This window comes from Gekko japonicus, unplaced genomic scaffold (assembly GCF_001447785.1).
Source record: "Gekko japonicus isolate JY-2015 unplaced genomic scaffold, Gekko_japonicus_V1.1 scaffold2079, whole genome shotgun sequence".
Classification (NCBI taxonomy): domain Eukaryota; kingdom Metazoa; phylum Chordata; class Lepidosauria; order Squamata; family Gekkonidae; genus Gekko; species Gekko japonicus.
In genome coordinates, this window is record NW_015175426.1 from 308382 (window position 1) to 320233 (window position 11852).

The 11852-nt window shown below is 49.6% G+C and overlaps 1 protein-coding gene across 3 annotated transcripts in view; it reads right to left on the reverse strand.

The window, feature by feature from the left end:
- The window catches only part of RABEP2 (rabaptin, RAB GTPase binding effector protein 2), a 12597-nt gene extending 9882 nt beyond the window's left edge, over positions 1-2715 (reverse strand). For all 3 annotated transcript variants that reach the window (XM_015425817.1, XM_015425816.1, XM_015425815.1), the window contains exons 1-5: positions 2650-2715; positions 2114-2347; positions 1636-1757; positions 1417-1536; positions 570-884 (exon numbers count right to left, since the gene is read on the reverse strand). In XM_015425817.1, the coding sequence (XP_015281303.1) occupies positions 570-884; positions 1417-1536; positions 1636-1757; positions 2114-2347; positions 2650-2653 (795 nt within the window). In that variant the 5' untranslated portion in view covers positions 2654-2715. The remainder of the gene's footprint in view (positions 1-569; positions 885-1416; positions 1537-1635; positions 1758-2113; positions 2348-2649) is intronic.
- Positions 2716-11852: the final 9137 nt, after the last annotated feature.

Below are 11852 nucleotides of genomic sequence, written 5' to 3' on the forward strand. Positions count from 1 at the left end.
TCATTATGTTGGACTATGTGTACTTTTTTGCAATATTGTATAAGTAAGAATGTTGGATAAATTGTTGCACTTTTATAAAGTTTTAGAAAAGCAATGTAAATCTTTGAAATGTTGTTCATATCACAGAGTTTGCTTGTGGTTTTTTCCTGTGGATGTCTGTGATCCCTTTTGTTTTGTTTTGTGCCTTTGAAACCCGGCTGATGGGAAATCCCTCTCCTTCTCTCACTAGTCCCGCATCATCCAGTCCATCTACTGGGACAGGCATCCCTTCCCCTCTTCTCTGTGCCCTTTCTGACTACAGGAGATGGGCTTGTGAATTCTCTCACAAGGGCTTTTCCATTTAGAAGGAAGCCAAAGGTTGAGGTCAAGCCAGATCCGATCCAGCCTTCTGTTCCAACCCTAGGATTCAGGCAGACACCCCCCTCCCCGGGCAAAGCTGTCCCTCTCATATTTAGAAGTGTGCTACAACGGAAAGGCTGCAAAGAGGCTTTGTCTGCACCCTGAAACGTATGCCGCTTTCTAGTCTCCTGCACGTTCCACTCTTTTCCTGAACACACACACACACACACCTTGTTGTGAAGTTGCGTCCATTCTGAGTCAGGCACCAGCTGGAACCCAGCGGGCGGGAGGTAGATGGTCTCCGGCACCAGGGTCCCACTGGAGGAGGCAATTGATATTGTCTCAGGGCTGGGGGAGCGTCTGCGTCGGATCGGGGGGCCCGGGCTTGGTACCAGCAGGGACGAAGAGGCGATGGAGACACTGTCGAGGCCAGAGGCAAATTTCTCAGCCACGCCTCCCCCCTCCAAGGTCCCGTGGTCGTCTCCCAGTCCGTCAGGGGGTCCTGAGTCAGCGAGTAGGGATTCCGATGAGCTAAAGAGGCCGCCCTGACAGCAAACAAGCCATGAATTAATAAGGGCCCGTCACAGAAATTCTCAAAATGCCAAAGCAGCCTGGCTGGGGTGAGAGTACAACTGCTTGTTGTTGGCAGGAAAACCTGTTGCCCCAGCCCTGTAATTTCGGGGGCCAAAGAGAAGGTCCAAAATTACACGAACTGGAGAACTTCTAATTGGAAACACTCAACCGGTTTTCACAAATGATTCACCCAACAGGATTTTACCAGAATAGCAGCCGTCGCTTAAGACTTTAATTCGTCCTGCCACTATTCTGGCACCCGTCAGTCAAGTTCATGTCACTGGCTAATTCACACGCTGACGTTCTACTGGCTTAGAGATTTTTTAAAAACCCTACAACATCCCTAGCTTTCCAAAGGCACGTATCGAAATACCAATTTATTTGGGAATGACCAGTCCCCATGAGCGCTTTTGGCAGAGATCCTCCCTTTTCCTGACTGCACTCTCCCCCCACCCAGGCAGCTCTGGCATTTGATATCCTCTTTCCATTTCCTCCCCAGCTCACCTGCTCGCTCTGCAGGTCCCGAACCAGCCCCTCCGCCCTGACCAGCTTCCCCTTCAGCTCTTCGATTTCCTGCTCCATCGGCAGCACAATGGCCCGGAGGCGCTCCGTGTCTTCCTGTGCCTGCAGGGAGAGAGGAAACACACCAGTCAGAGGCCCACCTAGAGGCTCTCTCCCTCCCCGACTGGACTGGAAAGGGGTCCGCGGCTGCTCCCAGGTCACCTTTTCCATCTGTTTCTCCAAGGAGTCCGACGGGCTGCTCCGTGGCAGGAGGCGGCTCCACACATTCTCCCGACTGTCGCGTTCTAGAGCCGAAAGACGCGCCTCGTAACTAGAGATGGTGTCTGTAGAAAAAGAACCCTTGTGTTGACGTGTACACAAAGCCAGCTTGACCCTGGGGTCCTACCCGGCCCAGCCACCCACCCCGGTTCTCAGAGGTAACATTGGAGAGCCTGAACAGAACCTGGGTTTTTAAAGTCAGCGTCCTTCTGAATGCATGTATGGGGGGGGGGGTGTAAGCTGTATCAGAGGGAGGCTTTGGCCAACAGAACCCTGCTTAAGCATCTTCCCGTCGGCCACTTGGAGAGACAGGGTGTTGGACTAGATACCTTTTTGGTCTGATCCAGCAGGGCTCTTCTTTTGTGCTCAAGTATGCCCAGCCCGTTCCTTCCCCCTCCCGCTTGACACCTGGGTCTCTCACCTTTCAGAATAGCCTGCAGTGAGGCCACCTCTTCTTGGCACTGGCGCTGGACAGCTTCCACAGCCTCATGCTTGGTGCTCTCACTCACAGCAGCCACAGCCCGGACGGTTTCCACCTCAGCCACTGCAGCTGCCAACTGGACCCGCAGGTTTTGGATCGTCTCCTCAGGGTCGGGGTCTCTGGGGAGGTCTGGGCCAGGGGGAGCGCCCACCTCCTGCACCTGCTGAGGCTCTTGCAGTGGGGGGGGGAATGGGGGGAGTTATAACTGGGTCTGACTCTGAACCTAGGACCTCGAAGTTCCCCCCTTCCCGCCCATCCTGAACCTCTGATCCTAGAATCCCTCTGACCTTTAACCCCAAAGTGATCCAACAGCTTGAACTGGGACAAACACCCTACCCGTGACCTCTGACCTCCCCCATTATCTGTGACGTCAACCACAGCGCTGCTCTAAGGGGGGCCCCAAGGGCGTGGCTTCCCGTCGTCCCGCCCCCGCTCCCTGCCCATGACGAGCGGGGGGGGGGCTCGCGCGTACCTTCCCATCCCGCGGAGGCTTCTGCCGCTGTTGCCGCTCCGGAGGCCGAGTGGAGTCGGAATCGCCCGAGCGGAACCGGAAATAGCCGAGTAAACACGAGAACAATCGGTCACCAAAAAAAAAAAAGTCCGCAGTGTGGGGTTTGGACGGAAATGTCCGAGTGCCGCTGAAGGGGCAATGCCTTTCCACCAATTCGCTCTTTTCTAAGACGGCTGCCGGACGTCTCGGAAATTTCCGAACGCTTCCGAAAAGAGCCGAGCTGAAGCCGGACGTGGCCGAGGGGTGGGGGACCTGGGGATTTCCGAAGTGGCGTTTGTGTTAGTCTTTAGTAAGCGGCTGGGTGGAGTGAAAGTTTCGGGAGCTCATCCCCCCTGAGAGCTCTAAACGCCTTTGAGTTGGAGGCACCTGAAGGGCCGCCCACATTTGGTCTAAAAAACAATTCCTTTGTACTCAGTGTTATTTGTGAACCGCCTTTCAAACAAGGTTCGCAAAGTGACACCAACCTTTCTTTACGGCAAACCGGTGCAGGGAATAAGGCATCCAGTTCTGGTCACAGGCATTCCCTGAAAACTTTATTTTCAGCCCCGGAACTTGGTCTTCAACCATAAAACTTGGTTTTCAACCATAAAACTTGGTTTTCAACATAAAAAAGACGAATGTGGCCTTTGAGCATGAGCAGAGTGTGCGGCTCTAGAGCTGAGGAGCTACCACAGACCGACACCGCCCCCCTCTTCTCCCCGCCCGGCCATCGACCAGCGACTCACTCCCCAAGGCTTTCGGTCGGCTGGATCCAGCCAGTTTTCCAGCTAGAAAAAGGGGGAAGGTGTCCACCAAAAAAGATAGGGAAAAAGACTGTGCTGGGCAATGCTCCCTCTAAGCTATGGAGTCTTATGAGCAAACATTCTACTCTGTGAGCTACTGGCATTAAAGTTGTGAGCGAGCGATTTGGCTACTGCATAAATTAGTTTGCACTGGAGCCATCCTTCCTGGGCTAAGGCAAAAATGTATGAGCCAGAGGCTAAAAAACTGTGAGCTAGCTCACATTAACTCACCTTAGAGGGAACACTGGTGCTGGGGGGTGCATGGGCCACCACCATGTGGGATGAGGGCTGTAATAAGGAGGCAAATTGGGTGGGGAAACAGGCTGGATCCAGCCCCATGGTAGCACTGCACAAGTCTGCAATGCAGACTATTTAAGACTGCCCTGTCTGTCATTCAGCACTTTTTATTAGTGCCAGGGAGGTGGCTGGTTGGGGAAAGGATTCGGATGGGAGTGTGTCTGATACAAGAACAGAAAGCAGGAAAGAGGTTAAGGGAGGTCAGAGCATTTGGAATCATCTTGATGATTTAGGTTTTAAAAAAATGCTGTCAAGTTTTTCCGGCGGTTACAAGACGAATAAAAACATAACAGTATTGTTACATTAGCTGCAGTGTTGTGTTTTGAATTGTTTTTTGAAATGCTGGATGAGAGTATTTATCAATGGAGAAATCGGATACACATACTGAACCCTAAACACAGGAACAAATTGAGGTCCCTTCCATATAAGCCTTTACCAGAAAACAGAGACTAGTTCTTGCAGGGTCAGTTAAATCTACACACCCAAGCACACATGACAGTGAGTGTTTTCTCCCCCACACACCTTGCCCCAGTCTGATTTCTTCTAAAGTAGCATTCAATACAACTTATGGTTTTAAAATACAATTAGGCCTACATAAGCCCCAGACAAATAAAATGAAATACCAGTTACTCGTACTGTAGCAATAAAGTAGCCACGCAGCATTAGCAATAAAAAGCAGATATTTTAGAAGTCAATAAAAGGAACAGCAGCTGAAGAAAAATCTTCTCAAGAGATCAATTTATTGGAACAGAGTGGTTTTAACATCTCCAGAAGGCCAAGAACAAGGGATCAAGATAGATTAAAAGGGGGAGGCCCATGGCCAAAAAATCTCCAGTCATGGTGGCATAGAGGGCGGGGGCAGAGCAGGGGCTTTCTCCCCCACACACCTTGCCCCAGTCTGATTTCTTCTAAAGTAGCATTCAATACAACTTATGGTTTTAAAATACAATTAGGCCTACAGAGATGAATGTATAAGCCCCAGACAAACAAAATGAAATACCAGTTACTCGTACTAGCAATAAAGTAGCCACGCAGCATTAGCAATAAAAAGCAGATATTTTAGAAGTCAATAAAAAGAACAGCAGCTGAAGAAAAATCTTCTCAAGAGATCAATTTATTGGAACAGAATGGTTTTAACATCTCCAGAAGGCCAAGAACAAGGGATCAAGATAGATTAAAAAGGGGAGGCCCATGGCCAAAAAATCTCCAGCCATGGTGGCATAGAGGGCGGGGGCAGAGCAGGGGCTTGGCGGCTCCTACCTGGTGAAATGAGCTTCCTGAGGAGATCAGGGCCCTGCGGGACCTTGTGCAGTTCCGCAGGGCCTGCAAGACGGAGCTCTTCCGCCAGGCTTATGAATAGGAGCCGCCACGGCCACTTACACCACCGCGCCTTTATAGAGAGAGATCACTGGGGGGGTTGGGTAACATCTTTCCACCACCCCAGCCTTCCCTCCTGCTACGCAAGATGTTAGGAGTCTATTGTGCATCCGTCGAATTGATGTTAATCTGTTTTAAATTTGTATTCTGTATTCTGTAATTTTGTATACTGAACGCACTTGGTGCCCTATGTGAGCCGCCCTGAGCCCATTCGCGGGGAGGGCGGGGTATAAATGTAATAAAATAATAATAAATAAATAAATAAGAAGGTCAAAGGTTCAGTCCGTGGTATCTCCGGTTAAAAGGATCAGGTAGTAGGTGATCTGATAATACTGACCTTGATGGACCAATGGTCTGATTCAGTATAAAAATACTACCTATGTACATATGCTTGGAGTGGTCAACTGGCTTGAGCTGGCCCTACCAAAGCTTGTTTATGGGTGCCCCAGTGTTCAAATCCCAGTTCTGGCTACATTTGTAGCGTGAATCAAACAAGGGACTAAGAACTCTAGATGAGGAACTGAAAACCAACTTTGCCCCCAGTTAGGTAATCTGGGATTTTCTAAGTCCAGCCCAAAACCTCAGCCACTTTTTGAGTGGCTGGTGTCGTTCCATGAGAATTTATGAGTGATGGGATTCTGGTCCATTTGGCTCTGCTGCTTTTACGCTTAGCTTTGGGGATTAGTCAACAATATACACAGAAGCTCCCACACCCAAGCCCCCTTGTAGCCCACTGCTGCATTAACAGAGATTGTGATTTACTGCTGCTGTAAACAGAGGAACATACGAAGATTGTGAGCAGGTGCATTTATTGGCATCACGGGCACATCAGCATTCGGTCAAAAACTAGATCAAGAATAGCATATGAGAGGACTCCCGTATGCCTCCTCCTTCCATCCAGACCGACTTTAAGCTTTCCTTCCCACCAGTCACTTCCTGCTGCAGATCATGTTACCAGCACCCACCGCCTGGCTCAGGACAAGAGATGGGAATCCCGCCCACATTTCCCCTGCCTGATGGCCAGCGAGTCCAGCTTGGCACTGATCGCATCCAGGCCGCTCAACACTCGCTCCAGTTTCTGCAGCACCTGCGGGTCAGTGTGTGCAGCGCAGGTATCGGGTGACTGCGGCGGAATGATTGGCTGTGGCACAGCTGGGCCTAAAAAGGGCACAGAGCAAAAACTTGCATCAGAGCAATCCCGTCCTCAGTCCGCTAAAACCTCCTGGAGCTCAGTGAGCCAAAATCAGAAGTGCCAGAAAGTTGGAACTACTTTCATTGGATGCCCACAGGTGCTCGTGTTAGGGTGTCATCAAAAGGATCGGACAGGTGGACCGCCTTCCTTTTTGAAGAAAGGCTGGAGCACTTGGGGCTTTGCTCTTAACTAAGGGGGATGGGGACATGATAGACGTTTACAAAAAAAGATATATTCAGGAGGTAGCCATGGTGGTCTTCAGTGGAGCAACTAGAGTCTGGTAGCACCCTGGAGACCAACAAGGTTTTCGGGGTCTAAGCTTTCATGGTCTGGTTTGGTTTTTTTTACATTTTTGTGTCTCGCTCTCTGTGCGTGTGTGCGCACCTTTACCTAGAAGTCATGACAACCTCTGGCAACTCCTACTGGGGCATGGAGGATATTCGGAGAAGTAGCTCGATCGCCTGCCTCTGGCCTCCTGGCCCTGGTCTTGCTTGGAGGCCTCCCTTCCAAATACTTGCCAGAGTCAGCCCTGCTTAGTTTCCTAGATCTGACAAGATCGAGCTTGCCTGGGCTATCCAGGTCAGGGTAGGGTCTAAGCTTTCAAGAGTCGAAGTTCCCTTCATCAGTTTCTAACGAAGGGAGCTTTGACTCTGGAAAGTGTATACTCGACAAATCTTGTTGGTCTCTAAAGGGCTATTGGACTCAAATCTAGCTGTAAAAGGATGGATGCAGGGGAGAAAGATGGACATGGTGGACAGAGAGAACTTTTTTCTCCCGTTCTCATAATCTGAACACAGGGTCACTAGATGAAATGGACAGGTGGTAGATTCAGGAGAGACAAAAATGAATTACTGTTTGACATTTCTACCCTGCTTCTCTCCCCAGTAGGGTCCCAAAAGCAGTTTACAATGTTATTTTCCCCTCCTTCAATTTATTCTCACACCAGCCTGTAAGGATTCAAAACTGGGTCTCCCAAGTCTCATATTCCACCCACTATATCACACTAGTTGTCTCTCAAAAGGAAGTACACAAGTACAATCAATGTACATAAATCACTGCCACTCGATGAGATGAATGCTACATGGTGAATGCTCCAAGCAGGGCACCAAACACCTGCCTCTTAATTACAGGAAATCCTGTTCAGTTCACCACCCCTGGGCTTCTGCTGTTTCACCAGGCGGGGATAGATCACAATACTCCACTGGCTATTGTTGCTGCTGAAAACTTCTATTGGGGAGGGGGGGGGAGGACCTATAAAAAGGCATTAAAAAGCTGCCCATTTCTGACAGAGAATTTCCCACTGTCCCCCTCTTCCCAGTCTCCTCCCCCAAAGTCACCGTACCACGTCTGGAACAAATCTTCTCTCGCAGCTGGTGGGGGGTGTTCCCCAAGTCTGTGAAGTGTCTCACGTGGAACATGTGCTCTGTGGCAGGAGCTGAAGCAATGGCCTGGAGCTCCTGTTGCGCAGTTGTGCTGAGGAAGCCCAAACCGACCTTCCCAGGAGAAAACACAATCAATAAGGGCCACCAAACCTTGCCTTCAAGAGCTACAGGGGTGGGGGTAGGCTTGGAAGAAGCGACAGAAAAATCCAGCAGACTTGCCTAGGTGTCTCTCTGGAAGCACCATTCAAGGTGGGCAGCACGGAGTCCCAGCCCAAGTGCGCCAACACACATGGCTCTTGTAATTGGTGTGTTATGAGCAGGGCTATTTTTGGGCAGGAACGCACAGGAACGGAGTTCCGGCTGGCTCCCGAGTTGGCCACGCCCAGCAGGAACTCATTAGCATAATAGGCCACACCCAACAGGAGAAACTCATTAGGATTGGCTACATTAGGGGTTTGTGGCCTAACATGCAAAGAAGTTCCTGCTACAAAAAAAGCCCTGGGTTTTGACCACAAACAAGGTAAACAGAATTACAAGCAAAAGGTGGGTGTGGCTGGATAACCACACTTCTGGTAACATGGGGGTGCGGCCTAATGTGCTAATGAGCTGTGCTGGTAGGGGTGTGGCCTAATATGCTGATGAGTTTCTGCTGTTGGGTGTGGCCTATTATGCTAGGCTTTTCCTGCTGGGCTTTTCCTACAAAAAGAGCCCTGTTTGCAACTATTCTCCAGGTTACAGAGATCAGTTCTCCCGGAGAAAATGATTGCGTTGGAAGACGGACTCTATGGCATTTACAGCTATTCTCCAGGTTACAGAGATCAGTTCTCCCAGAGAAAATTATTGCTTTGGAAGACGGACTCTATGACATTATACCTCAACAGAGGTCCCTCCCCAGGCTCTACCTCCCAACTTTCCAGGTATTCCCCAACCCAGATCTGGAAATCCTAGCAGAAACTGGAGGTTACACATCAGCGTCTCCCACACAGAGGAGATGTGAGTCTTCAACAGGACACATCTAGGGGCACACAGAGGCCAAAGCTTCAAATCTGAGCACAGGCACCCTGCGGGAAGTATATAGGATGCTCTTATCACACAACAAAGGAAGGAGCTGATGTTAGTACAGGGTAGACTCATGTTATTGCCAGGTCCCCCCTGGCCACCACTGGGATGGGAATGTGGGGTTTCCAGATCCAGGTTGGGAGACTCCTGGAGATTTGGGGATGGAGCCTGGGGAGGACAGAGGCCTCAGTGGGGTACAGTGCCATAGAGTCCACCCTCCAGAGCCTCCATTTCCTCCGGGGGAACTGATCTCTGTACTCTGGAGATGCGCACAATTCCAGGGGATTCCCCAGGTCCCACCTGGAGGGTGGCATCCCTTGTCATCACTTTTCATCATTTATACAGCACTTCTAGAGTTCTTGGCTAGGCTTTGTTTGATGAGGTGGGCAAGTAATTGGTCCTGTTTTACAGACAGGGAATCAAGGAACTCTCACGACAACTAAAGCTGCCCAGTCATTATGGGGCAGAGATGGGATCTGAGCGAACGTCTCAAGCCTGTCCAGTTCTGGCTGTACGGACCAGAGGCAGATGAGCAGACTGCAGAGCCACAGCTGAAGGAACAGCAGCAATCCACTGGAGGCACAGTCCCGCCCACCCCAAATCTGGTTGACTTTGGGGCGAGGAAGAAAAATATCTCCAGGATGGCTCTGCCTGCGCAAGCTCCTTAAAACAGAGGTCCCCAATGCATGGTGCTCGTAGGCACTATGGTGCCCACCAGCACCTTTTCTGGCTCCCGCCCAGTGATTTTAGGAAGTGGGTGGGGCCAGGTAGGGCTTTTGCCCAGCAAGGCTTCTGACTGGCTACTGGAGATTTGATTGGCTGTGCTGATCTGTTAAAATGTTGCTTTGGCAACAGCGGCCACCACAGCACAAGGACCTGCACTGCGTGACGGAAGGTAAGCTGTGGCAATCGTTCTGTGGTTGGCTTCGCTTCGTGCGGCAGCCATTTTGTGGCAGCCATTTTATTGCCGTGCCCACCATGTCATGACCCACCAAATTCGCAGGCTTGAAAAGGTTGGGACCCCTGCCTTACAGCAGCATTCTAAGACAGTTGTCTTCAACTCATGGATTGGACCCTCAGGTCCCTGACTGCTCAAGATCCTAAGTAGCCACCACTTCTTTTTTCTTGGGGGGGGGAAGTACTTGTGTGTGTGTGTGTGTGTGTGCACGCATGTGCTTACGAGCCTGGCAACCCCTAGTAGGGCTTGGACATTTCAGAGAGGTAGCCACCATTTTTTACTTTCTCTTGGATGGACCTACTGCTGGTGAACACCCATAGATAGCAAAGCCATACCTCCTGCCTCTCTCTGCACACGTACAGAGAGTAGCCGGATGGCACAGCCAAGTTGTTCAGTGTGGATTCTTCCAGGCTCTGACTCTTTTGGCTGGTTTCTCACTACAGGGCACTTCCCAGTGCCTGCCTTGCATTTTCTGTCCTAGGCTGTCTTGGACCAATGCCTCCAGTCCTGGCTTTGATACTGGTGAGACTGCAACTACGGCTCATTCTGTTCCTCTCAGGCGACAGTGTCACAAGCCTTCTTGAAGCATGTTTGCAGATTAGTGGATCCCATATCAGGTCTGAAAGGACTGAAGACCACTGTTCTGGGATACCCGCACGCTTATGTCTCTGTGTGGAGCCATCTTGGAGACTCTTCCCCCACATTGGCCCATTACGCATGCACATCTTACTGCAGATTTTCAGAGCAGTAAGCCTTTAAGCTTTACGTCAAATTCTGTGTCCACATTATGCACCATTCTTTTTCCTCTGGTGTATTTATTCCACAGCTACAATAAAAAAATATATACTTAGCTAAATTGAGGTGGAACCTCACTTGTGACATGTGTGGGGGAGTGTCCAAAGTTTTTTTTTAATTTATGCAATTGCCCTATCACAGCTGCTCAGTAGTGTTCAGCAAGCACCTTCCATTTAAATCCTCTCGGTTCAGGTTTTGCGCATGCATTTTATTGTTAGTTCGTTGAATGAAAGGGAACACAGAGGAAGGAAGGCAAAGGGAGGGAGGAGGCTGATGTTGAAACTGACAAGACTTTTTTTTTTTGAAACTGACAAGCAGCTGGGAAGCCCCATTTTTCATATTGTGGCGCAACAAGGGATTCTCTGCTGTGTTATCAGCCACTGTGAAAAACGGGAAGGAATCACACGACCTCATAATATGGGGGAACATGTTGAGTGTACATAATGCACAGTAGAACCCACTGACACTGGCATTGCAAGCTGTGATAGTTGGCAATCGTGTATGTGTGTGTGTGTGTCTCTGTGTGTGCATGCCTGTGCAAAGTTGGCTGCAACTCCACCAAGTTTTTCACAGGGCTGCAATTTGCATGGGGGAGGAGTCCTCTGGCAGAAACTCTGGAAAGCTTTTTTAGTCTTGTGCCACTAAAGTGGGGGGGGGGATGGGGGGTAGCACAGCTGCATACTAACGCTGATTTCCTGCCCTACCTTGCAAGTTTGCGTGGTTTTCTCTTTGTGATTCTCTAATTTGATCCTGCACACTGGTCATGATCTTGGCAGTTTTTTAAAAGCCTGCCCTGTGCAGATTGCATTCCTTCTCGATCCTAAGCGATTCTTAAGTTTGGTGGTTCATAGAAGGTCCATGTAACTCAGCCGCCATTTTAATGTTAGGCTTCCAGTTACTGCCAAAATGCCCCCCCCAAAAAACTTTGTTCACTAAAGCATTAAAGGGAATAATGTTTTCAAAGCTTTAGACTTTGCATCCCAGTGTCTCTTTCTCTTTACATCTCATGTCAATTTCATTCTGTGCTGAGGATCCCCCCTTTTATTTTGTTTGCAGGCAGCACTGAAATCTTTTTTCTTTTTGCACTGGGGATACTGCCATTTGCTTCGATTCCAATCTCCCTTTCAAGTCAATACCCACAGGGAACTAAACTTTGTGCAGCTCCTTTTCAACTCCCCCCCCTCCAGTCAATTTAATTTTTTGTATTCAGCAATCCAAGACAACCCATAGTCTCCTATTGCTAGACTCATGCTGCTTGTTAAAAAAAAAGCAAAATTTAAAAATGAGGGTGAAATGGAACTTGTACACTGACAAAAGGGGGAGAAT